This window comes from Theileria parva, chromosome 2 (genome assembly GCF_000165365.1).
Source record: "Theileria parva strain Muguga chromosome 2, complete sequence, whole genome shotgun sequence".
NCBI classification, from domain to species: Eukaryota; Apicomplexa; class Aconoidasida; order Piroplasmida; family Theileriidae; genus Theileria; species Theileria parva.
This window is the reverse complement of record NC_007345.1, coordinates 113,604-140,035: the sequence shown is the minus strand read 5'-3', so window position 1 is coordinate 140,035 and position 26,432 is coordinate 113,604. Positions and strand designations below refer to the sequence as shown.

Here is a 26,432-nt window from a genome sequence, read left to right as displayed (position 1 = left end):
TATTATATAATTAGTGGAATGTGTAAATTGTAAAATGTGTAGGTTATTCAAAAAATGAAAAAAATTAGGGATTTAAAAGTGTGTATAATTTTGATATTCTTCGTAAAATGAGATCAACTCGGGTGATGTCATTGGTTTTGAATTCTCCAAGGCCTTCTCTAAGTAACTATACGACAACGGAATAACTTCTTCCAAGCATTCTGGACATTATTTAGGGTTATATTTTAAATTATTATTTAATATTTTTATTTAAGAATATTATTCCAAAATAAATATATATCTAGTGGTATAATTAATGTAATACTCTGTGGGCTTGAGTTAATCAGGTCATTAAGTAAATATATCGAAGCTTGCTTGCAAATGTTGACGACTTCTGCTCCCGAATATCCTTCAGTTAGTTTAGCCAAACTTACAGCAGCTTCTTCCAAATTAAAATCAAGTTTAACTTTTCGAAGATTTAGTTTAAATATAGCTTTTCTGGCCTCAAAATCAGGAAGTGGAACGTAGATGAGGCGATCAAAACGACCGGGTCTAAGCAAAGATCTGTTGAGGTCTTGAGGTCTGTTGGTGGCTCCAACCACCAAAACCTGTTTAAGAGCACTCACTCCATCGAGTTCATTCAACAAAGTGCTCAACACCCTTTTGCCCACAGAACTGGAATCTTCACAACAGATGGAATCGATCTCGTCAAAGAATATAACGCATGGACTATTCAAACGAGCCTTACTAAACAATCTTCTCAACCTCCTTTCACTCTCACCTATTATAATCATTAATAACCAAGTTAACTGTATAAAACTCTCAGTGATTATGCTCCTGTTATACCATATGTAATGTATTTATACCTACGTATTTATCGAACATCTCTGGTCCCTTAACTGAGATAAAGTTCATGTGACTCTCTGTACAAATCGCTTTAGCCATCAACGTCTTCGAACAACCTACACACGGTAAACATACTACATATTATATATACCTGGTGGCCCATACAATAAAATGCCTTTGGGAACTTGAATTTGTAACTTTTGGTAAAGTGCTGAAAACTTTCTTGGATATTCTACACACTGCTTAATAACAGTCTTAAGATCTTCGTATCCACCAATATCATCCCACCTCACCTCCGGAACTTCCACATACAATTCACGCATAGCTGATGGACGTGTAATCTTCAATCCATTCATCATATCCTCATATGTTAGTGATTTATTCAGTGTATTGTCGGCAATCTCAGGAGTATCAACAGTATCAGAAATATTCATTCCATAACTAGTTTCATTGGAGTTATTTAATCTATTTATTTTACAGTGCATAGAATTTGTTAATAATAATTTAAGGTCTGCTCCTACAAAAGCTTGACAAAAATCATTAACCTGTTCCAGCTGTTCGTTGGTTATACTGTGGTCAACTGAGTTAAGGAGGTTTTTGAGAATTTGTAGTCTGTTTTTAGAGTTGGGTACTGGCACTTCAATCTCGAGGTCAAATCTTCCCGGTCTACGCATTGCATTATCAATGTTCTCCAAATAGTTAGTCATCCCTACTATAACAAAGTTGCTGCTTCCGGCATTTACCCCATCCATGTTATTCAGAAAAGTGGTCAGAACTCGCCTCGCCTGTAAGTCAGATCCACTACTTTCTCTATTAACGCATAACACATCAATCTCATCAATAAAACATATGACTTTACTAGTCTTGGATTCTTCCCTAAGGGACTGAAACAGCTCAGTTATATTACGCTCAGTTTTACCCATAAACTCACTTATCAAATCTGTTGATTGTACCAGTTTAACCTTCAACTCAGAACAACTTTGGCTTGAATTATCCTTATAATTGGATAAATTAAACAATTTTGTATAATTTGTGGCAATTTTACGAGCCAGTAACGTCTTTCCACAACCTACAACACATATTTACATCATTCTAGAGTATAGGTAAATTAGGAGTAATTAACTTAAAATATAAATGATTATATATAAAGAAGTGGATGAAAACTCTTTACCTGGCGGGCCGTACAATAATACACCTGAGGGATGTCCAACATCTAAATCCAAAACTAGTGGGATTATTACATGTGTATTAAACAATTCTATTATTTCATCCATTCCACTGATTATACTACTGTTGTTATCATTAGGTTCACTTGACTCACTTTCATATTTGAGCCCATCTTTTACTTTTTCACTTATTATTACTTGTATTTCAGTATCATTATTGATGCTTAAGGGTGTATTCCCATCAACTGAGTGAGTGGAGGACTTACTAAAAGTGCGATTATGCGATTTAGTGATGGAGTAAATAAGAAACCTTGACAAAAATCCATTTAAATTGAGTGAAATAATATTATTTTGAAATAAAACTGAACCCAAAAGGCTCGATTTTATAACGTGATTGTACTCTTTATTAACTAATGAATTATACCATTCTACAGAGGGATATAGTTTTACATTATCATTTACATTATACCAATTCAACATACTATTAGGGATACTAGCAGAACTTTCCGTTCCACTTGATTTAATATTACACTTTTTATTAAATTCTTCAACCACAGTATCACTTGACAAGCTACCGGGATTCTTATCCAAAGGATTATTCTCCACAGATTTAGTTTCCACAGAACTATTGTAAGAACCAGTGTGAAACTTCCAAAGATTATCACGAGGATCATAAGATTCCATAAACTTTAAACATAGCTTTGAGGCGTTACAAACATCGGTGACCTGTGAAAAAAAAACGGTTGCCTTTATATCAAACTTGAGATTTAGAGATTTAGCCAGCTCCTCAGTAATTATGGATTTAGGGTGTGAAAGTGAAGAGAATTCTAGGGCGTACTCAGCAGCGCTGTGTACTCTTATAAATGCTCTCAAGCCCTCTTCTGTGCTCATGACTAGAGGCGTATCGTGGAGAATACGAAGTGTTTTCATACTCTGAGGTGATAAAATAACCACCCATAGGTTAGAATCACTTGAAGAGTATAAAAGGCGCCTTCGTACAAAAATCAAAGAAGCCTCGAACGAGTTTTTAAGCTTATTCATGACTTCAATCCCTCATCTCAATGCGATCATCCTGTTTTAAAAATTATATTAGGCCCAAAGGTGCGATTTCTATAATTACATTAAGTTATTCATGTATGTACAGTAAAAAAATGTGTAAAAATTGACAAAATTATTGAAACTACATTTGAGCAATTGTTAAATCGATTAGTTTGAACAAATTTAGACAAAGTTGGCCAGAATTTTACAAAGTTCTGAAGGAAGAAATTAGGCCAAAACAGTACAGATTTGTGCAATTGATCTCTTAGCTGTGGGGAATTGATGGAATCCTATATAATAATTAGTTTAATATTTTTAAGGTTACACCTTTTCCTTTTAACCTTTCACATATTTGTACCATAATTTTTGTTTTTGTTTTTAGTTAAATTTCACTTGTTTTGTTATTTTAATCTCATTCTCCCATGTGTTTTATTATTTTTTAAAATACCATAATCAGCATCAATATACCTAATACTACTGTTAATCTAAAATAGATTCTACTAATTCAGTTTAAATTTCCTCTTATTCTGTAAAATATTCTTAACTACTCTAACGAAGTTGCTATTTTGTAAATTTTAGTTTAAAATGACAGAGAATAACCTAAACAATTCCATTCCCAAAGTTGCTTTGGAAGCAGTCCTGCAAACCAATGCTCAAGTGACTGAGAACATGTTACCAGTCTCCGGGATTGAGTACGATGACGTTCTGGCCATAGATTCTCTTCTTGAGAAGTTTAGGGTCTTTGGATTTCAAGCCACGAATTTGGGACTTGCGGCCGAGATGGTGGACCGGATGTATTCTTGGCGACTTTCAGACGATCCGCTAAACGAATCCGACGAAGGGACGCCTTTTGCCGATCCTGAGGTCCGCCGTAAGACCAAGTGTACAATCTGGGTTTCCTTCACTTCGAATATGATTTCTTGTGGTCTTCGAGAAGCCTTTGTGTTTATGGCCAAACACAAATTAGTTGACGTTTTCGTGACTAGTGGTGGAGGTGTCGAAGAGGACCTGATCAAGTGCCTGGGCCATACTTACATTGGAAAATTCAATCTTGATGGCGCAGACCTCAGGAACAAGGGTTGGAACAGAATTGGGAACCTGCTCCTCCCTAATGAAAACTACTGTGCATTTGAAGACTGGCTCCAGCCTATTTTGGACGAGATGCACACCGAACAAGTGGAGAAAGGGACTATCTGGACTCCTTCATCACTTATTGACCTTCTCGGGAGCAGGATAAACGACGAAACTTCCTTGTACTACTGGTGCCATAAGAACAAGATCCCTGTATTTTGCCCTGGACTCACAGATGGTTCTCTTGGTGATAATCTTTATTTCCACACCTACCGTAAGTCCAGTCCTACAACGCTCTACCTAGATATAGTTAAGGACATTAGGGCCATTAATGATTTGGCTGTCCGGTGTAAGAAATCAGGCCTTATAATCCTGGGTGGTGGTCTTCCGAAACATCATGTTTGTAACTCGAATCTCATGAGAAACGGCGCTGATTTCGCCATTTACATCTCCACCGCCCAAGAGTATGATGGCTCAGACTCTGGTGCTAATCCCGACGAGGCTGTTTCTTGGGGGAAAATCAAACCGAACACAGACCCTGTAAAGGTTCACGCCGATGCTTCCATAGTTTTCCCACTAATTGTCGCGGGTGTTTTAAAAAAACACGTTAATCGTCAATTCGAATGATTTAAACGCTTAATGTACTAATAGTATATTGTATACTCTTAACACATTGTATGCTCAACATATTATATACTCAACATATATTCATAGTACATATATACTTAGCACATTGTATACTGTTAGTAATATACCAGTATATAAATATGGTGTGTATAACTTTTATAGTAATAAATTATGATCTTTCTAACAAAAAAAGATTATAAGAGTACTATTCCAACGTCGGATGGTTTAAGCTAAGTTCAAATGAGTCAATTGTATTCTTACGTCTGGCACTCGGTAATTGAACATGTAATAGTGAAGGTCTCCATCGCCCATTCCGAATTTTAAATCCTATTCACATTAATATACTGCTAATATATTAAGTAAATAACTAACTATAGTATACGAATTTATCTATTAACTATGTAGCTAGGTAAACAGTATTCAGGTAGTGATGTGTAGGGTACCTTGAATACTAGCGAATTTTCCATAAGATCCAGAGCATTATAAACATCGTATCCTTGAGATTTCGAAAAATAAATTGCATGCTCCATTAGAGACTTGAATGACATGGTGGTGGCTATGTTGTAGAAGGAGTATGCCGCACGGATTGTGTGGACTTTACGGTTATTGATAACACTGGAGGGGAGGGAGTAGTAGCTCAGCATGTCAGTCACTTGACCTAAGAAAAGTTTAAAGGCTAAAATGTACCATCAACTGTTTTCACGAAAGTCTGAATTATGTCTTCACGGGGCATAAATTGGTGTTCAACCTCATCCACGTCAAACTCTTGATATAACTTATAGTTTCTAAAATTTTACATTGATCATAATCAATAAATTGTGCAATTAGATTGTGTAGTTTACATAAAGAGATCAGATATAGATTGTATAAATAATTAAAATATACTGGAGATGTTTTGTCAATAATTTGTGTAGACTTAACACATCTTTACCCTCCATTGGTCTCATTTCAACGTTCTAAAATATTTTATTCAGACTCATGAGAATAATTATACTAATTGTATTAAATAATTCTAATATGTAAAAGGGTTAAACAAGTGTATAGTAATAATATGAGGTACGGGAATATCATTGACTTTATAAATTCGAACAGCTCGACTTATGGTCATTCTTCTCCCAACTCCGGAGAAACGAGACTAAATTTAATCAATAAATTGTATTAGAGAAATAATATAGTTTTATATAGTAAACTTTGAACACTAATGGATTAAAACTCAAACATATGTATAGTTAAATAATGTAAAATACCGCAATGAGTCTTTTAATATCAAGAGGTCGATGCCAATATCTACATTTGGCAATTGGTCTTGGGATTACGATTCCAGCAGTATAAATCTGTAAAATTAGTTAATGCTTGTAAGAATTATAATTTTATTTATTATATTTAAGTGACATACTGCTTGCCAAATTCCACAAAGATTAACTCTCCTAGTAATTTCTTTAATGAGGACTGGGGCAAGTCTTTTTGATCGGAATTTCTTGTGAATGCACAAAAAGTTAACTTCAGCTAATTTCAAGGTGTTGCCAACAACATTCACATTAACTGGCACTGCCGTTATATATCCAATTAACTACATTCATTATTGTGTGGTGTTATAAATTATAAAGAATGGATAATTTTATACTGTTTTGCAGGATGAAACTCGAACACCAATTTGCCAATCTTTATTATAATTTGGTACTGTCAGTGCCCAAATTAAGAATTCACGCTTATAATCAAATCTGAACAGCGCATCACCGTCTTCTACATAATTCTCACTCAACAGCTTGTAAACCTATAATCCAATATTTTATTACTCTATAGTATACACTGATAATATACTAATAATATATTCGTATAATAGATATGGTACTTGATTTCTGTCTTCTTCATCATTAATATCGAGTGAAATCCACTCAAACCCATTTGGGAGAGGAATAGGGTTCTAAAAACACAGTCTACAGAAGAATCAAATACCTTTTTAACTCTTGAAACATCCTCATTTGGGTCAATGGGACCACATTCCTATACAAATATTAATACTGTAAAAATATAACTGTATATGGGACTGTAAAGGATAAGTTACAGCTTTATACAAATGTTTTAGTAGTTGTAAAAAACATTTTAATATTTAACTAAAAGAAGTAAAGACAGTTATCTATAGTATTACGTTAGAATTAACAACGTCGGTGAGTTTAGTAACAAGTTGCGTGTCCCAAAACTTATGCTCAGGAATGTACGAGTTTGTAGGGGAGATAGAAAACCTTCTAAATATTCGTGCTCTAATTGAAGAGGAATCTGTAGTTGAATTTGGAGTGGGATCTGAGTTCGTATTCACCTGAAGATTGTAAGAAATTTAAGAACATACCGATAACTTAAGATTCGTTAGCTTTTCGGGCAAGTCTTCCTCAGGTTCTCGAGCTTTAGAACTTGAAATATGATCTTTGTCATGATTTAAAGAATTTGTATGAGGAATCTCAGACATTTTAAATTACTAATATTTTACAAAAATGATACCATTCGGAGATAAGTAAGAAGTACAGAAAATATGATACTATGTTACATTTAATTATAAAAATCTTTTAAAGAAAAATAAATCTGAAAAATTACACTATTTTAGCAATGAAAATGGTATAGTGTTGAAGAATTAAGAACACAACAAAAATAATTTATTTTTAAAAATTATGACTAATTTGATTGAATTTTAATAAATTTGTTTATTATTTTATATTAACAAATTATATTGCTGTTGTATATTAACTAGTGTGAATACATTTATAATACATTGATTTAATAAACTCCTAAAGATTTTTTTTAGTATTTTAATTTTATTTTCCATTACCGATAAGATTTTCAAATAACAAACTCTATTCTTTAAATCTTTTGGGGATGTTTTCACATGAGATTGATTATTTTAGAATCTTAGAACGGCTAATCACTCATCCTTTAAACAATTAATTAAATATCAATAATTACATCAGTTTTAGTAAAATTAGATTGTATTTTGTAATTATTTCTTAATGTGTGTATCTGGAACTATTTTTCTATCATTTAACTCGGTATTACAATTCTCTTGATATGATTATACTAAAATTTTACATATTTACTAGGAATAAAATGATAAGTCTATTGGAATCATTAAATTACATGATATAAACTTTAATATAGTACGGTTTAACCATTTTAGTAAAGAATCTACAATATGGAATCGTAAAACACATTTAAGATAAACCATTATATATAATATATCACTTGAAAAGTATATTTATTGCATTTTAGATGTTAAATTAGAAACATTTGCGATGTATTACTGTGGGCCCGGCCTCATCGTATTCCTCTTTAGTGACCCACATTTGCTGGAAACTTTGAAGGTTTGCGACGATGGAAGCTCCTATCCAGGCGGAAAGGTCGCGTTGGTGGGAACTAGAAAGGACTTTGACCGGCACGTTCTTGTTCACTAGAGCTGAGATTTCTCGCTCGCAGCGTTCCAGGAATCCATCAAACATGGAAGAACCGCCCGTAAGTAGAATGTTGGAAAACATAGTGCGGTGAAGCTCAGGTTCACACATTCGAACAGAGTGATAACAAATCTCAGGAAGATTTGGACAACGCCTGTAAGAAAGCTCGGGCTTGAATAGGATCTCCGGACAAGTAATGCATTCCCTGGAAAGGCTCACAGTAGTGCCGTCTGGGAGTTTAAAGGTCTTGGAGTGAGCAGTTGGGTCTCGATCAATTTCTGCTAACTCAGCGTCAAAGTCCAGTGAAACCCTGCAGCACTGCTCCTTAATGTCCTTAGCAATCCTGCGATCGTAGGGAGTGTTAGCACGAAGTGGTTCAACAGCCTTAACAATCTGAGAAGTCAAGTCAAATCCACCCATATCCAGACGGGTTATCGCATAGGGCATTATACAGCCTTCATGTATCAAAACTGAGTGTGCAACACCTTCGCCAATGTCCAACACCAAACCGCTAGTCTTTGAAGAACCATACATCGATAATAAAGAAGTAGTGGCAAGGTACAGAGCTGGGACTCCAAACGACTCAAAAAACAATTGACAACACAACTCTCGGTGTAACTTAGGAGTCAATGGAGGCTCCGTGAGAAGCACCGGATGTTCCTCCTGCGATATCTTTAACTCATTAGTGAATGTGTGACGCCAAACGCTTTCAGCTAAGGCCCTATTCACATAATATTAAAAATAACAGTCAACAATGTGTATAAAAGTCCAGGATAGGAAAATGAGAAAATATACTAATCAGTAATGATAAAATGTATATAAAACATGTGTAAAATAATACCAATTCCTGACGATTCCATGTTGAACTGGCCTGTATACCTCAAAACTGGCCAATTCTTGGGATTTATTTGAGTTGAGTTTGTCGAGTTTTTCCAGAACTCCATTTCCAACCAAAGGGTCGTCAGATTCTTGATTACCATCAACTAAATGACAAATTAATTGCAAATGAATCAAATTTTTTATAAGTTAGAAATTGGTACACTGGTTAAAACTGTAATGGAGTGAAATATTTGGGTAAAACTAGATTAAAAATAAACAAACTTGCAACAAGAGTTGGAAATCTAACTTTCGGAGTCTCAGAGCCGGCAAACCCGGCTTTAGTGACGGCTGAACCCGTGTCAATGATCAAGGCCAGAGTCTCGTCAGACATTTTATAATACAATTACTAACACAATTTTTTAATTATTATATACCATGTTTAAGTACAATTAAGGATAAATTTTAATCAAAAAATTAAAATTTACAAAAAATAATGACAACTCTATAGTGTAGCATACAACTACATTTGGTATTATTATTACTATGTGGTAAATAAATTCAAATGTATTTCTTAATTTTTAATAAAAATAATGAATAATAATTAGTAAATAATGAAATTCCTGTATCATATTCCTAGTGTGTAGAATATGAATAATGAGATGGATTCCATCGATTATTCTGGAATTAAACTCACTAGTACCAGAAATAAATCCAAGTACTTAATGAGAATGAAGAGTGTTAAATTGTTGAAAAGATATAACGTTTGTATAGTAAGTTTCAAGGATAAATTTAAAAAAGTACACAAGAGAGTTGTGAAAACATCCAAAATTAATACATATAATGATGACTTAAATAATAATGATACAGATAACGTTGCAGATAATAATCCTGCTGTTATGAGTTTAAAGAATGAAAGGACTGTGAAAAATAATTTGGATGTTTTTGAAGGTATAAATGAGAATATAATAAAGATAATAAAAATATATTTGAAAAGATGTTTGTTTAAGGATTGTAAATTGGTTAGTGTTAATAAAAGTTATATTGAGGACATAGTTGAATTGGTATTTAATCCATGTATAACAGCCAAAAAGTACCATTTCACTAGAGATATTTTAGATCTTATCACAATACAATATATCACTGAGCCCATGTTACACAAGTTCAATGTTAAACGCGGCGACAAATTGTTTTTGTTTAAGGGATTTTGCTTCTTTGGACACACTACACATTTTCCAAATAATATAATAAAACATGGTAAACAGTATTACAAGGTGTTGTTATTAAAAAATTTCGTATTTCTGGAAAATGATATAAATTTATCGGGATATGAATCGATTTCAAACTTGACTAATTTATTTACAAATAACAAGTTGAACAAATTAGCAGAAAAAATAAGTGAATATGGAATAAACATAATTATAGCAGAAAATTATATACCATACCACATATCGACGTTGTTAAGTAGATATAACGTGATTTGTATATCAAACGTTGGCAATCTGATGATTAATAAGCTGTCCTATGCCTTTAAGTGTAATATATTGGATTCAATAATAAGCTCAATTACTCATTCGGGTGAGGATTTGGAGAACAACCCAGCCCAAATGGTTGTGAAAAATCAATTAAATATGCCAATGGCAGATTTAAGCATGTATATGGGAATATGTGAAGAATGTAACATCATAGAGAATAAGAAGAGTATGGTGTTTATTCGGTTTTTGGACTATTTTAAAGGATTTACGGTCCTAATTTCAACCCATTTAATGAGTTCAGAAATTTTAAAAACAGTTAAGGAATTGATTAAAATCACATTAATTAGACTACAGGCTATTATTGAAGAACTACAGTTCATCAATAATCTTAAGGGAACAGTTACAGTTAATAGAGCTTTAAACAATGTCATAGACGATAATACACAAATTTGTGAAAATTTTTCAGATTATCTACTTAAGGCTGATAATATCACAGATTACCTTGTTGATAGTCCTAAAGTAAATAGTGCAGGTGATACCGATATAGTATATTACGGAAATATGATTAATAGTAGTGGAAGTGGTACAGTTAGTGCCGTAGAATATAGAAAAGTAGTTAAATTAACATTGTACAAATATTACACAAATAATAATCAAACGTGCGGTAGTCCGGAACGTGTGTATGTGTCTGTGGGTAATTTTAATGAGGGTAACTTTTTAGTTAATTTTCTACAAAACCTTCGAAACTGTTTAAAAATCAACAAGTGTCCAAACCTCAACTGCTCAGAGCCTTTTCTCAACCATCAACTGCACTATGAAACATCATACTCAAATACACATAACATGAAATTGACACTAACATTTCAACATGCAACACATAATTTTACAACACTAGATAACTACAATGAAGATGATGTTTATAATCATGGCATAGACTCAGAAATAAATATGGACATATACTGCATGAAGTGTAATAGCAGTAAAAGGTATAAAACAAAGAATATAACATTTGGTAGATTTATGCAGTTATTGTTGCTAAATAAGTTGTATAAATCGGATTGTGGGCATTTATTGTTTTATGACCATAAGTTTATTATATTAATTGATCAGTTCACAATAACATTCCACTTAGCTAATGTAACTGTCTTTAACATTTTACCGCAGTTTGATACGAGGCTCTATAATTCACAAGTTAACACCCTAAACCCTATTCATACAGTTTTGGTCCCTAATGATATGCTTATTTGTGATGGTATTGGAATATATTTCCCAGTAAATAATAGTATAATAAGCGTAATACTAAGAAATGAGTGTAATAAAATATATCATTGGGTAAAACAAAATTATAAAAATTTGTTAAGTGGTGATTTAGTTGGACAAATTCCATGTATTTGTACATTTTTACGGGTTAAAAATATAGATAAAGTTGATAATATGTCAAGGAGTCAGTGGGTAAAGGAAATTAAAGGATTAGATTTCACAACGTTTTTGTTAAAATATGAAAAACATTCATCAATTAATATAGAACTAAACCCCAAGCTTCGAGATAAGATTAAACAAACACTAAATAAAGGAGTACCATTACATACCTGTGATAAGTGTGGCATGGAATTATATGCCACGATAAGTGATATAGAAATCCTGAATTGGATATATATAATAGTAGGGATAGTTAAGGAGCTGATGAGCAAAATTGCGAAAGTAAAAGTTGGAGTAAATTACATAAAACAATTTTTCAGTGAAATGGACCAATTTTATACTTCATTAACTAAGTTTGAGAGTAATTTACCCCATGTATTTGTTCAAATTTTCACACATATCTTATACGCCAAGTACTACTGCCCAAGAGATCCGATACAAATTTTCACAATCATCAAATCGTTCTACATAAGTTATTATAGCTTATTTGAACAACTGTTATATAATTATAGAAAAATCTCACATATTGATCACGTTTCTAATTTCAAGTTCAAGGAATGTGATGACGATGTTATCATTCAGTATTCAAGTGCCGAAAACTTTAAATATGTTAAAATAAATCAAGGTAATTTTTACTCAATTATACTTGGCATTATATTACTGTTAAGCTTATAAAACTACTAATAATTAGTTATTGTAAAATTATCCAATTTTTAGTATATAAAATTAATAGTTTTGATATAGGAATAACATGTGGTGTGAATGACCAGGAAGAAAATAACTTAAGTGATTTGGAAGAATATTTGGTGTTTTTAAGAGAATTTTCAGTATTGAAAGGGATACAAGATTTGTCAAGTGAACCAATTAAAAAAACACTATACATTAAATTGGTTAATAAAATTAAGTTAAACTTCTTTACTCATGCATATGGTAGTCCAATAGTCTGCCTAGATTATAGACCAATAATACAGCCGAAGCGTGATATCGCATCAATACTCTCTAATTCACTTGTTAAAACAATAAATACGGAGATTATTCATGAGTTTAATGATTGTTTTAGTGGAGTAGGATCTTGCAAATTAGTGGATAAAGTGGGACTGTGTTCAAATTATGCTATGATAAATAGGATCAAAATGGGTGGGTTTTGTGGAATATTTGGTGTAATTGATGTGAAATTCACTAAAAGAAGCCATAAATTCAGAACGATTAAGCCTATATTTGATATAAAAGATGTGTATTATAATAAATTGTGTGATAGTAGTACAGTACATAGCATAAGAGAGTTGTTGAACAGAAATAAGAGAATTAAAATAGTAAAGAGAAGTAATAACATACCATATTATGGTATACCAATAATACACACTAATTTGTTAGAAAACCCTAAATACAAAATAGAGGGTTCTGTTGTTCCGAGTTTACAAAATGCTTCAGAGCCTATAAATTACTTATACGAAATCCTTAACGAATTGCATATGTCAGTGCTAAAACATAATATAAGGTTGTTAGTAAATAAGAGTTTAAGTTCTATTTTCGACTCCATAAAACATAATTGTTTGCTAAAGTTTGATGCTAATGCACTGACAGCATTCGGGCATATTAATTATTCTGGTCATTTAGAACTTTGTAATATTGAAGTTACCGTTAAAAGGTTGACTAACAAAGTTGATGTGGAAAAGGAGATAATTAGAGATTTAGAAAGTAGCCGTGACAAAGAGGTTAATGTTGGTCCCTATAGCTTGATAATTTATTATTTTAACCAGTTCCGTAGAATAAGATTTAAGTATTGTGGAGATGAGATGAATTTCATACGCTCACTGAGTAGGAGTACAAGAATGTTCTCAATTGGCAAGAGTGGTTCCCCGATTTTCATGACATACGATGGGAAATTTACAATAAAATTAATAAATAAACATGAAATGGGCCTGTTTATATCCAGAGGTATTGATTTTTTTACTCACTTTACCAACAATAAGACGTTAATGAGTTTGCCGTATGGACTCTTCAAAGTGACCCACGTCAAAACTAACACCTCAATAAACTGCTTTGTAATGCAAAACATCGATTATTTTAATGATGTTAAGGTCAGTTTTGACCTTAAAGGAGTTTTCCTAAAGAGATTCATTAGCACTAATAATACAAATAATCCTGTTAATAACACCAATAATGGTGGTGGTAATGTAGTAGGAAATATTGAAGTGTTATTGGACCAGAATTTTAAAATATACACTAAGGGGTGTCCAATACAATTGAATGGGGAGTCTATTAATATAATAAATAACAGACTAAAGAACGATTTGCAGTTTCTCTCGTCCATTAACATTGTGGACTATTCACTTCTGCTCAGAATATTGCCGACACTCTCCATCATCACCATCGGATTGATAGATTTTCTAAGGTATTTTTTAGAATATTGTAGTTATTTAACACTAATTATATACGGTGTATCTAATTGTATAGGCCTTATACATGGGATAAACAGATAGAAACAGTAGGGAAGAGATTAGCAAATATAGGTCAAGCTCCTACAATAGTATCACCCAACGAGTATAAAACAAGATTTTTCAACTTTATACAAAAGACTTTTATAAACTTTCCCACTTTAAAATGTAATAATGCAAATTTTAACATCACTGGTAGGATGGTTGATAATGATACCAGCCCTGCAAGGGATAATAGTGATAGGGAGGTAAATGATTTAATAGTGGAGTATGAACACAAAATTAGAAAGTATAAAAGGTGTAAAGTGTGTAGAATAATAAAATGTTTGTACGATAATCCCTATTATTCATGTCTCAAGTTCTATATGGCAATGTTATCACCAAGTGTGTTACAGTATTTGCACTCATTATATAATTCTAAGGCAACAATAAGTTATACCAGTGAAGATAAGAATGAATATGGAGAAGAGAATCTTAAAGATGGAGTAAAAGAACTTGTCAAATTGATACAAAATATACATCAATCACCAACTGTTAATTGGGCATTAATTTAATTACATTTAATATTACTTAAATTGTATTTGATATACAAGATAAACCTTGAATAAGCAGTAAATAAACCTAAATTAGGTATATTTTAAACTTAAAATAAATAAAACTACGGTATCATATATTTATAATCGTGAGTGGAAACTGAAGTATATAGTACATCCCAGTAGGTGATAGATCTAGTTATATAATTAATAGATCTCAGTCGGATTATTAATTGTAATATGGTAAAACAAGTCCATGAAGCATAATGTCGATAAATAATGGTTTCCCGAATAAAAATTTGATAAATTGCAGTTGTGACATTGTACCAATATCATTGGACTTGAAAGTTCAAACCTCAACTAAAGAATTTAAACATTTTGATATAGCAAACGGAGGAGGAGAGTACATATGTAATGAAAATTATGGTTTTGATACAATATTTGACACAACTGATGGAGACGATCTAATAGAAGTGATTTATAAGGCAGAAAGCCCTAGTGAATACGTAACAAAAGTAACGAGAAATAGTTTGGGGCTTGAAACAAACTCAATTTCATTATTTGTCATGAACAATGATATCAAAGTCTTAACTAACATTAAAGGAATTTGGGTTGAAACGAACAAATTAACACTCGATATCTCAAATAAAGAAAGTAGTGAAGAGAACATGTATAGTGAAACTAATACAAGCTGGTGTAAAGTACCAGATAACCAAAATAACAAACAGAAGTGGATCAAAAGAGCATTTAAAAACTATAGTCACACCCAGAATTATTTATTTAACAAAATCATTGACTCAATTGATAGAAACGGTAAAGAAAAGGTTATTTGGGAGGCTAAAGAACCATTAGAATTAGCCTTGTATGTGTCAGTGTGTTTTTATAATAGCGGACAAAAGTATGTTGGAATAATCCATAAAAACTATAATTATTCATTACTAAAATACACAAATGACAGTAAGGAATGGGTAAACATTACTGAATCAAGGATAGATTTGTCAAAATTAAAATTTTATTTCAGTGATGAAAATGATCCAAAGCACATACAAGATCATGAATTCAACTATTTCCTTAGCTTCTTTCGTATGAATTATAAGGTTCAATTTGACTTTCCAGAAAGCAATTACGATAATTCACTTGCTAATAAACTCGCCAAAACTTTTCAATATAACCTAATAGATGATATTATGTTTATCACGTTTGATGACCATAAACCCTTCCCAATTGATCCAGTTAATAACAATATTAAAATCTTTGACGTTAATCATTACAAATCAATAAAACGCAAACTTCCACAATCTGATGCATATTCTACTGACAATCCTGATTGTACAGACCATTCATATTTTGCCGATGATGAGAACAGTTGTGATAGTGAATCGCTAATTTATAGTGATAGCGAAGATAGATATGATAGTGATGCTACCGATAATACTGTTATTGAGGTTAGTTCAAGTGATGAAAGTGAAAACGAAAGTCAGTTTAAAGTTCCAGTAATGCTAAATATTAATAATAAAAATCATCCTTCTGAATATCATTTTAACAAATGTGAACAACTAACAAATTTTGTATGTAACTCCCCTAATTATAGGTTTTCTAAAATCATAGATTTCGAAGACAGAGAGAGCTCCAAAACAGTAATTTGGTCAGGAAATGACCCCAACAACTGTATTTTTAATGTATTTCTTCTGGATATGGGTAGTGGTAAATATCTCATGTTACATTCACAAATTTATAAACACTTCTTATACAAATGGTCGTCTGAAACTAAAAGTTGGACCGATGTAACTGAAAAAACAATTAAAACCACCGATTTAGTGCTATTTAATGAGGATGGAGGTGAAATCGACTTAATGAATTGGGTTGTGGATTTTGAAAATTTTGGGCTCAGAATTAAGACAAAATTGGTTTGTTCTAAGATACAATATAAAGACGAGAAATTGTGGAGTTTAAGAGAAGATGGGTCAGTAGGATTGGATATAATTGTTACTAATGTGTTGATTAATAGGTTGAATATATTTACCAGAAATGGAAAAGTTAAAAGATTTAATATTTTTAATGACAAAATAAGTTTAATTTCACAAGATGAATCCAGTTTTAAGCAAGGTTAATTTTCTATATTTTAATAAAGGATACAAAATATAACCACAAATTTATCAAACGCTCATAGCACTCCAGATTAAATAAAAACTTAATTTACTATTCCAATATACAATATATAGTATGTTTAAGTATATTGAGCCTTTATTTTACCTTAATCAGTAAATTACAACGGTATTATATATTGTACATGAGATGAATTAAAGTTCAGTCATTTTTTGGTAAAATAATTCGTCATGCTTCTTAATGTGTTCCTTTGGCATTGTTAATTCTTTAATACCTCGGTCATCGACAGGATCAATAACCTGTAAAACCAAGCCTCTCGAGTGATTATTCATATTCTTAGACTTATTATTGTTTTGTAGCGATTTGTAAATGTGTTTTGCAGTTAATTTACCAACTCTGTCGCCTGGTATGACCAGGCCTTCGTATTCAAAGTAATATCCGTCCTCAGGCATTAATTCAAATATGTGTAATAAACTGTTGTAAGTACCAATGTCGACATTCGCCTTAGCCACCAACTCGTCTAAAAACACAACACCTGAACCATTAACCTTATCGTGACAAGAATAGTAATTGGTTAGGGATTCAACTCTTTTTTTCATCCTGTACATTAGAAGTTTGAGTAGAGACTTAGACTCAAGTGACTCGATAAAGTCAAGTTCTTTCTCATGGAACGTAAATGGTACATCCAAGGCTATTAGATCATCCCTTGAATCTAATCTTTCCATTCTTATATCAAACATTATGCCGCCAAATGTTTTGTCAGAAGATTCATTGGGGTTAGAACCGGAGGTACTAGGGTTGGTGTTATTAAAAAGTTTGTTAATAGTATTTAAACCCTTATTTAAAGCTGTAAACCTGTTTAAATTAGTGTTGAGTAGTTGGTGATATAATTTGTCCATTTCCTTCAAATTTGTAGTTCCAATACTACCAACGTTGTATACATAACCTTCAGTTGTATAGGGACTATTGGTGTGTGAATTATCTAATTCAATAAACGAATCGGAAGTTTCAAGAGATTCGGAATCACCCTCGCCCTCTTCAATATCGTTAGCGATTTCGAGGAGCGACCTGGTGTTGTTGGAATCAAAGGCTTCAAGAAGAGTTGTTGTATCATCTTCCAGGTCAACAAGGTCAGACTTGGAAGAAACCTCTGGCTCGGCTAGATATCCCTCGGGAGTGAAATCTGGTGAGAGCATCTCCCTACGAACTAGCTCATCCATCAAATCCAAGTGAGACTGAGTTGAGACCAAAGACATAAGCTTAGACATCGATTCGTGTACAGTAATATTGTCGGGATCGCAACCTAACTTGAGATATTGGTGATACTTATTAATGTTCTTAGTATTGGAGTCGATTTGTGTGTATTTTTCCAATATTTCCCTCGTATCCATGGTTAACAGGTTGTGAGAGTATAACGAGAAATCATTCGACCTCTCAATAGATAGGCACCCATTAAGGCGGTAGAGAAGCTGTAGGCCAAGACAAATTCCAAGAGAGTTGCCAAACTTGCCTTTGGATAGTTCGGCCTTGAAATAGTCCTTCATAGCATAAGCAACCTCTAGAGCAGGTGCATCCATGGATACGCTAAGAGCATTCCCAATGGCTCCAAGAAGAGACTTAGGTTGCATGTTTATGGTGGCAGTCTTGTAAGGCGACGTTGCCAAAATGCCAGCCGCATTAATATATTTGCGGCATTTTTTTGCTACATTCGAGTTGATCAGATCCTTAATCTCTTCCTTTCGTTCCGGATTTTTGTATTTACCCTGTGCTAGACGAGAAAACGACGTTATTAGGGTTATGAAAGGCACCGGGGGGTCGTGAAACCGTTGATCCAGTTGAAAATAATGCCAATGTTGTAATAAAACTGAAGAACCAGCACATAGAAAAGCAAGGTCATAGTTTATGTCATCTGTTGTATTCTTGTAACGATTTATCCATTGTACATACATTACCTATATGCAAAATTATATTCCTCCTAATAGTATATTTTAGAGTTAGATAAAATAAGGCTAAGTGAATGTTTGAAGAATAAGTATAGTTATAGAAGTAATTGAGTGAATTTAAATCACCTGTAATCTCTCAATTAGATCATATGATGATAATGAAGTTATCATATTATTAATGAGACAGTTGGGGTGCATTGGCTTAAGTGTTGGAGGAAGTCTAGTAACGTTTGTGCCTGTTTTCGCAAAGAAAAGACTTCGTACTCTTGACAAGTTCATATCAACATCCTTTTGAGTTATACCTACAGTCTCATAAAAGTCTCTTGCCTCATCAAAATTGTCTGCAGCTATGATACCGTAAGTTATCTCAAACAAGTCCTTCAATTCCTGATATTTAAAGGTATGGTTATTTAAAAAATTCTTAAGATTGTCAGTTTTATCCATCAGCTTCATCAAAGTCAAAGCTTCAATCCAGAGTCGTTGAAGCTCAGGGTACTTATCAACAGTCTCCCAAACTAATTTATATCCACTCAACCTCTTAGGTACTGAAAACAAAGCCTTCTCATATCCTAAAAATAGATACAAACTCAGTATTTATATATAAATATGGTTATAATTAGTAATATATAACTATTTTCACTGAATTTTTTACCAATTTGAATAACTATTTATTTGTACATAACAATAATGGTGGAGAGTATTTGGTGTTGAGAACTGGGTATTGGAAAGAGTTACGTATGTTACTACAGAGTTAAACATACCTGAAAGAATGTAGTGTATGTTATTATTTAAGTCTTTGGTTTCAATGTTCATTGATAACAACTCATCCATGGTGTACACTTTACTGGGTTCTTCAGTTCCCCTTCTGGATGTTCCCGTTTTGTCAGATTTTCCAGGTTTGTTTCTTTTCTGGGTTGGGAGGTCAAACAATGAGTGTGTGATTTCAAAATCTCCATAGAGTTCGAGGAACCTAGAGAGTTGTGCGTGTACTCCGTAGTTTTGGCCTATGTCACTGGGTGATATTCCTACTGGTATATTAAGAACCCCTTTGTGAAGTTTAAATGTTATTTTAGACTCTTGGTTGGTGCTTGAAGCCTCGCCCTCAAGTTGTTGTAAAAATGTCAATGACTTCATGGGGAGGATCATCTCAATCTTTGAGACAGTAATCTCGCTCTCTGATCCACTGACCATGACGTACTTCTCCACGAATACGTCTCCTTGAAGGGACAAGGCCTGTAGAAGTGAAACTAGGTGTGCCCATTTAAAGGCCTGAGATTTTTCGTCCTCAAACCTAGCCATTAGTCTATCCTTTAGCTCAAACGCACACTGTTGTGTCAGCTCGTCGCGCAAGCACATTGTGAACAGGGTCTCTGGGAGCAAAAGAGAAGCAGTGGTTACAACAGGTACCGATATCCTCTTATCGCTGGAGAAGAAAGTGATTTTAAGAGTTATTGTTAAAGGGGACTTGAAGGAAGGCTGCACATCCTCAGTGTCAACTTTGTGCAAAATATTCATAAGCTCAGTCTCGTTATAGGGTGGATGAGTCTTCTGTAGTTCATTTAATAAGTCCTCATTCGACTTCTCCTTACTCTCTGACTCAGACTCAGGCTCAGACGAAGCCTCACTCGCAGATTCATCTAATCATTATTAACTCATTTATTTAAGTGTATAATGTATTACTATATTATATATAGTTAATAATAGAGCATGAATAAATATGTAGTCTAGATATAAATAAAATAATTGAAAATAGGTTTGAAATAGTTTGTAGAATTACCCGTAGGTTCAGGAGGCGGATTTTTCGATTTGTGGAACTTTGTGGTCTCGTCATTGTCATTGCTCAGGGTAAACGTGGTCTTCAAATTAGTTCCATCTCCTTTGACCACGTTACTCAACTCTTCAGTCATCTCGTCACTGCTGGCATCAGTATTTGTGGTAGTAGAATCAGTAGGAGAGTTTGGCGGCGTCTTTTTCAAAGTTTCTTCATTATCCGATAATTGGCTGGTACTATCAACATTTTCAGTACTTTCCGGAGGACTGTTCGCATTGATAGAGGTATTATCAGAGTTGGGCGATGGATTTTGATCTTGTAATGATTTAAGTTCTTCAGTTGGTGTTGGATTATCTTTATCTACTACGTTACTATCCTTTACATTATTACTATTATTACTATTCACATCGCTTTCATCTTTTGCAAGTGAAACTTCTTCTTTGGGTTGTTCAGGTGTAGCAGTAGGTTCAGTAGTAGAAGTATTAGTGGTGGTGGTAGGCGTGTTATTGATAGTATCAGGTGTAGCAGTAGGTTCAGTAGTAGAAGTAGTACTGGTAGGTTGTTCAGGTGTAGTATTGGTAGTAGTAGACTCAGGTGTAGGTTCAGTTTTGAGTTCTTTGGTTTGTTCAGGCGTGTTATTGGTAGTAGTAGACTCAGGTGTAGGTTCAGTTTTGAGTTCTTTGGTTTGTTCAGGCGTGTTATTGGTAGTAGTAGACTCAGGTGTAGGTTCAGTTTTGAGTTCTTTGGTTTGTTCAGGTTTTGGCAAAGTCAATTCTTTTTCTGAGTCTTTTTTGACGGTTTCTAGTTCCTGTTGGGTTGTTTTTTCGGTAGCCTTAGGCTCTTCAGATACTGTGGACTGTTTAGGGAGTTCAGTGGTAGGAGTGTGGATAGTGCTATCATTGAGAAGCTTGATTGAATCGAATATAATATGTTGGTATTTGGTTGGGTCGTATTCGGAGGTTACTGTTACCGGGGTTAGGTCTGTTGTGGGCCTGTTGCCAGTATCAACCTTAAAAGAAAAGTCTGGATCATCCAGTTCTAAAGGCTTCCAGTCAACAGCGCTTTTGTGCTCACTCACATACCCTACAACAATATTACACTAGGCCAAATAGTGATATTATTTACGTAACTATATAAAGCATAAGTATATAATGAGTCCGAGAGGAACTGCTATATAAAAATGAAAGAATCATCTGCAGTGCACAGTACCTGAAACTAGCAATAATAACTCGGGGACATGATCGTTTAACCCATTTTTAAGTACATTAATCTTGCCTTGCAATGAACTGAAAGCTAGAGCAGAGAGAAGCTTGTATTTTAGAGAATCCTTGGGTAAATTTTCAGATTCATAGCGTCTATAAAACTTCCGTCTAAGAATTTTAAGGGCGTTTGACAAATCACTGTCACCTAAGTAATTCCTCAAACTTGTGAATTCGTCATTTGTAAGCCAAAGGGTCGATTTAAGCTTCAGATAATGGGTTAACTCAGTCCCATCGGTGCCCACTATGAATCATTAAACTAACTTAACTATTCCACTAATTATCTATACTATATATTTTAAAGTCAAAATTAACATAATTTAGTGAAATAATAGTAAATAAAGCTAAAGATTGATAAGGAAAGATATGACTAATATAAATAAGGGAGTTGTTGTAGCGAATATAGTCTCCTTTAGCATCAATCTTAATACCTGGATTTATTAACAGCTTAAAATTAACCTTCTCTAAAAAATATATTAACACACTTTATAATAATAGAATAAATATAAATAATAGAATAAATATAAGTAATTGAATAAATGTGTAAAGAATTAACTCGTATTATTTGATAGATTAGATTCTTGATCTATGTTTTGGAGTATATTGAGTAGATTATCATTTATGGGCAGGGCATTTGCCAGTTGTATACGCTGAGTAATAAAAATTGAGGGTTTGAAGAGGAATAAAGCGAGTAGAAGCGGTGGGATTTGGAGAAAACAAAATTTTTTCATAATTTAACAAAAAACTGATAAAACTCATTAATTTTATTCCTAATGTGTAAGTGGAATGGAACTGAATTTAGAAGTTAGACAAAAATTAGAAAACTGAATTAAACATAGTAATATACACAAATTATTTACATGTACAAAAAATTACATTATTTTAAGGCATATGGATAATTTTATAGTGATTATGATAAATATACGTAACTTTGCACATTTACTAAGAATTAAGTCCCCACCAGTAACATATATCCACTTTAGACAATTATCGAGATAATAATATGTAAATTTGCATCAAAAATTGAATAATTATTTTTTCTAAAGCGATGGACAGAATTACTCCAACTTAACCAATACATAATCGAAATATATCGTTTAGCACTGTAGTCAATATGAATTAATACTATAAAAACTATATGGATAAACGTTTACTAATAACAACAGTAAAAGAAGAGAAACAGTAATTACAATATTTGAAGCAGAAGGATTAATGTAGATACTCCAATAATACATAGTAAAATGAATTTGAATATGAATACTAACCAAAATACGAGTTTCCATTGGGGAATAATTGAAACATATGTGCGAACTTCATGGGCGGATTATTATCCACAGATAAATCACCTAATAATACATTTCCAATCCCCTAGATGTAGTACTAACTTATAATATGGTACAAAATTAGTGAATTATAAAGTAAAATTAGAGGTACTGAAATAAGTGAAGAGTTGATCAGTCTTAGGATAATTAGGTATACTAGATGTTCAAGAGAACTAAATATGTGAAGGTACCCATTACAAAACCAACTACACCGTTGTTAGGTGAAGGTTGGAAGTCACAAGTAAGAATTGCGTATTTCGATGATGGGTTAGATAAAAGTTTCTCCAAAATCTGAGCTTGACCCTTGAACGAATTGTTTTCAAAGGTCATCATACTATCATTTGTATAAAATTGGGAGAGTCCTCTTCTATAAGAAATGATAATATTGATAGAGTAATAGTCGTAAGAAATAAGATCAAACTAATAACAAAGCTTTAGAAAATAAAATAAACTCTTAGTACTTGAAGGAGTATAAATATTGCGTAAATGGTAGTAATAGAGTATTTAGCGTAAATAATGTGTCACCTATCAGTCTCCATTAAGTGGTAATACATCTTTGTGAATTGAAGACCAATTTGGCTGAAATTTGAATTCATATCAGTTGACATTTTAAAAAATAAAAAAAATTAATTGTTCAAAATGAGTTTTTTTGATCAAATAACACAGATGGGGTGTGAGTAATGTTAGATAAACATGTGTAATATAATTAATTGTAAATATAAATTATCTAATTCTGTATATTAGTAGTCTATTAATATATTCCTATAAATTAGTAATTTTTCATTATATTTTTTAAATTATTAATTCGCTCCGTTGTAATAAAAAGCTGTGATTCTAGCATAAATTGTTGCCTTATTTTGTCTTATTTAGTACACATTTATATATTAAACCATAAAATCCAAAGTGAAATGTGTGGCTATCATTAAATAATATTATTAAAAGTTAAACAGGAAATGATTAAATCCATTAAATTTCAATTTAGTACCATCCTGAGGAATGGTAAACCATTTGTTATTAGAAAGAACTGTTTATTTGAGTCTTCGTATTGTTATATCACGTAGTGATTTGTTATTGAGAAATTACATTTGTCCTATTCTTGTTACAGAGATTATAATTATCTCCAGTGTACAGTAGAATTGTATTAATTGATTGTTATAACTGAGTTTAAGTTTAAGTGTAGGAAGGTTATTCTTCGGATTATTGTGTTCATCAATAACATCCTTCAGATTTTTCAAAATTTTAGAATCCAACTTAGATATAATTAAACTTACATTAATTTGCCTAAAACAATTATGCAGAGGTTAGGTATTGATAACCCTGAAATTATTGCTGGTGACATTGAGCGTCCTGTGTCTTCGAAGAGACCACTTGAGTCCGAAGGAATACTTATTAGAGGCATCAAAAGATTGCGTGAAAATACCCTAACTTTAGTTCAAACCTTAATTGAGATACTCAAGTCAGTGTTTGAAGAACTTTCTGAAATACCCTCTGGGCAAACTCTAATAACTGAATTTATTCCCACTGTAAACTCATCTCTGAGTAGTTTCTCATACCAAAGTCCGCACTCAGAAAGTACTAATGAGGACAACAGTGTTGTAACTGATGTAATTGGAATGAGTCTCAGGAATATAGCAGGAGAGTTTAAGGAAAATATCGACAAATTTATATTTTGTAAAGGTTATAAAGAGACTTTTTACACGTTTCTTTTCCTTTACAAGCTTATTGAAAGTGTTTTCCCTGATTATAGAACCTCTGTCAGCTCAAGACACCGTGCCAACATTAACAAAATAACAGCCCCCAAATCAATATATTTCTATAAGGAGGAGAAGATTATTTTCTTCGAAATTCTTAATATTTTTATTGGGTATAAGCTGGAGAATGGCTACGGGGTAGTTGGATCCTATAAGATTCCAGAAATAACACTGTACCGCAGAGTTAATGGTGAATTAGTTCCATTAACCCGTGACCAGTATAGTGACTATTTAACTTTAGCTGGAGGAACACAGTGGGTAATTAGAGTGAGAGAGGAACTCGAGTGTGTTAGGGCAATGATAGGAGATCATATTGTATGGACGAAAGAAACTTATTTGAAGGGATTCCTAGTAACTCTGTTGTATAAATTTGCAGATGACAGTATAGTTGTTGAGGCCGGTAGGTTGTTCAAGTTCACAAAGTACAATAAGATGTGGATTGAAAAAACTCAAATCCCTTTCCTTTTAACGCATTACGCTAAGGATGAGATTGATGGATTCATACCAGTTTTTATCGAAAATGTGTCAATAGATGATAAAAATAAATACATACTGGACTATACAAACGAGCCAAACTTTGACATGGTTAAGTACCGTGATAAGACAATTTGTAGACATCAACCAGGGCAATCCTTTCCCAAGAGCATGAGTTGTTATTCCAACCTCAAGACGTTTGAATTCAAATTTGATGACAAATTTATCACTTACCTATTGAAAGGTAATGAGTTGATTGAGAAGCACCATCATATTCCGCCCGTAACACTACTCTCTCAAGATAACGAGGGTAACACTAGAGAACTAAGTTCCGATGACTATAATTTACAAATGTTTACAAAAGGAGGTATTAAATTTGTTTATACCCTTAGCCATGGAGTGTGTACCCTGATTAAATACTATGATAGAGTAATTTGGAGCCGTAATACCGGTGAGAAACCACTCTATGTCGTTTACAGACAAGAAACTGGAAGACTTGAAGTTATTTTCGAGGATAAAATCCTTTTATTCGATTCAAAAAATCCCAACTCTATTGTACAAACCATCGAAATTCCTCCTGAACTAACCTTACACAAGAGAAATGATCAGGGAGAAACTGTAAAACTCAGTCCTCTGGAGTACAGAGTCCAGACATCTGAAAAAACTGGATTGAAATACACACCTAACGATGACATAATTTGTACTGAACTTAGACATAATAACAGAGTGGTGTGGAAATACACTGAAGGAGTCCATAAACCCTTATCATTCACTTATTTCTTTAAAACAAAAAAGAAAATTACCGTTAAGTTCCACTATAAACCTTCGCTAAAGTATCAACTTCAAAACGACGAATAGACTCTAACCAGACAAGTCAACACCCAGTCTACTCATTAATTTTATCTATTAACTATACTATTATGTATATAAACTATTATATGTACGTGTATAGTAGCATGAT

The 26,432-nt window shown here is 33.0% G+C and overlaps 10 protein-coding genes across 10 annotated transcripts; 5 read left to right on the top strand and 5 right to left on the bottom strand.

Moving 5' to 3' along the window:
* Nucleotides 1-43: 43 nt before the first annotated feature.
* Nucleotides 44-3,280, bottom strand: SPATA5 (ATPase family associated with various cellular activities (AAA) family protein). Its single transcript, XM_759535.2, has 5 exons — nucleotides 1,997-3,280; nucleotides 977-1,894; nucleotides 846-941; nucleotides 305-760; nucleotides 44-200 (listed from the first exon to the last, which is right to left on the bottom strand). The coding sequence occupies exons 1-5, from the start codon at nucleotides 3,030-3,032 to the stop codon at nucleotides 73-75; spliced, it is 2,634 nt and encodes an 877-aa protein (XP_764628.1). The 5' UTR covers nucleotides 3,033-3,280; the 3' UTR covers nucleotides 44-72.
* Nucleotides 3,281-3,340: 60 nt separating this feature from the next.
* TpMuguga_02g00058 (Deoxyhypusine synthase family protein) lies at nucleotides 3,341-4,755 on the top strand. The gene has a single exon (XM_759534.2). It carries the CDS (start codon nucleotides 3,615-3,617, stop codon nucleotides 4,725-4,727), a length of 1,113 nt encoding a protein of 370 aa, XP_764627.1. The 5' UTR covers nucleotides 3,341-3,614; the 3' UTR covers nucleotides 4,728-4,755.
* Nucleotides 4,756-4,877: 122 nt separating this feature from the next.
* TpMuguga_02g00057 (Glycylpeptide N-tetradecanoyltransferase) lies at nucleotides 4,878-7,334 on the bottom strand. Its single transcript, XM_759533.2, has 13 exons — nucleotides 7,075-7,334; nucleotides 6,877-7,044; nucleotides 6,684-6,731; nucleotides 6,580-6,651; nucleotides 6,352-6,501; nucleotides 6,124-6,297; nucleotides 5,975-6,061; nucleotides 5,788-5,862; nucleotides 5,613-5,683; nucleotides 5,415-5,512; nucleotides 5,171-5,385; nucleotides 4,989-5,054; nucleotides 4,878-4,957 (listed from the first exon to the last, which is right to left on the bottom strand). The coding sequence occupies exons 1-13, from the start codon at nucleotides 7,189-7,191 to the stop codon at nucleotides 4,922-4,924; spliced, it is 1,377 nt and encodes a 458-aa protein (XP_764626.1). The 5' UTR covers nucleotides 7,192-7,334; the 3' UTR covers nucleotides 4,878-4,921.
* Nucleotides 7,335-7,954: 620 nt separating this feature from the next.
* TpMuguga_02g00056 (Actin family protein) lies at nucleotides 7,955-9,614 on the bottom strand. The gene is made up of 3 exons (XM_759532.2): nucleotides 9,266-9,614; nucleotides 9,006-9,147; nucleotides 7,955-8,885 (listed from the first exon to the last, which is right to left on the bottom strand). The coding sequence occupies exons 1-3, from the start codon at nucleotides 9,372-9,374 to the stop codon at nucleotides 7,994-7,996; spliced, it is 1,143 nt and encodes a 380-aa protein (XP_764625.1). The 5' UTR covers nucleotides 9,375-9,614; the 3' UTR covers nucleotides 7,955-7,993.
* A 16-nt stretch (nucleotides 9,615-9,630) lies between these two features.
* TpMuguga_02g00055 (uncharacterized protein) lies at nucleotides 9,631-12,549 on the top strand (the record flags this gene model as incomplete). Its single annotated transcript, XM_759531.1, has 2 exons — nucleotides 9,631-10,237; nucleotides 10,406-12,549. 2 exons carry the CDS (start codon nucleotides 9,631-9,633, stop codon nucleotides 12,547-12,549), a joined length of 2,751 nt encoding a protein of 916 aa, XP_764624.1.
* Nucleotides 12,550-13,346: 797 nt separating this feature from the next.
* On the top strand, nucleotides 13,347-14,889 carry FAB1D (Phosphatidylinositol-4-phosphate 5-Kinase family protein; the record flags this gene model as incomplete). The annotated part of the gene is made up of 2 exons (XM_759530.2): nucleotides 13,347-14,269; nucleotides 14,332-14,889. The coding sequence occupies 2 exons, from the start codon at nucleotides 13,347-13,349 to the stop codon at nucleotides 14,864-14,866; spliced, it is 1,458 nt and encodes a 485-aa protein (XP_764623.1). The 3' UTR covers nucleotides 14,867-14,889.
* A 222-nt stretch (nucleotides 14,890-15,111) lies between these two features.
* Nucleotides 15,112-17,036, top strand: TpMuguga_02g00053 (uncharacterized protein; the record flags this gene model as incomplete). Its single annotated transcript, XM_759529.2, has 1 exon — nucleotides 15,112-17,036. One exon carries the CDS (start codon nucleotides 15,112-15,114, stop codon nucleotides 16,954-16,956), a length of 1,845 nt encoding a protein of 614 aa, XP_764622.1. The 3' UTR covers nucleotides 16,957-17,036.
* A 31-nt stretch (nucleotides 17,037-17,067) lies between these two features.
* RON4 (Rhoptry neck protein 4) lies at nucleotides 17,068-22,826 on the bottom strand. Its single transcript, XM_061305547.1, has 7 exons — nucleotides 22,481-22,826; nucleotides 22,356-22,388; nucleotides 21,875-22,168; nucleotides 20,672-21,748; nucleotides 19,656-20,531; nucleotides 19,021-19,463; nucleotides 17,068-18,903 (listed from the first exon to the last, which is right to left on the bottom strand). Exons 1-7 carry the CDS (start codon nucleotides 22,653-22,655, stop codon nucleotides 17,146-17,148), a joined length of 4,656 nt encoding a protein of 1,551 aa, XP_061162087.1. The 5' UTR covers nucleotides 22,656-22,826; the 3' UTR covers nucleotides 17,068-17,145.
* A 108-nt stretch (nucleotides 22,827-22,934) lies between these two features.
* Nucleotides 22,935-23,974, bottom strand: NTF2 (Nuclear transport factor 2). Its single transcript, XM_759526.2, has 4 exons — nucleotides 23,772-23,974; nucleotides 23,438-23,613; nucleotides 23,190-23,270; nucleotides 22,935-23,027 (listed from the first exon to the last, which is right to left on the bottom strand). Exons 1-4 carry the CDS (start codon nucleotides 23,852-23,854, stop codon nucleotides 22,993-22,995), a joined length of 375 nt encoding a protein of 124 aa, XP_764619.1. The 5' UTR covers nucleotides 23,855-23,974; the 3' UTR covers nucleotides 22,935-22,992.
* Nucleotides 23,975-24,256: 282 nt separating this feature from the next.
* On the top strand, nucleotides 24,257-26,384 carry TpMuguga_02g00049 (uncharacterized protein). The gene has a single exon (XM_759525.2). It carries the CDS (start codon nucleotides 24,539-24,541, stop codon nucleotides 26,327-26,329), a length of 1,791 nt encoding a protein of 596 aa, XP_764618.1. The 5' UTR covers nucleotides 24,257-24,538; the 3' UTR covers nucleotides 26,330-26,384.
* Nucleotides 26,385-26,432: the final 48 nt, after the last annotated feature.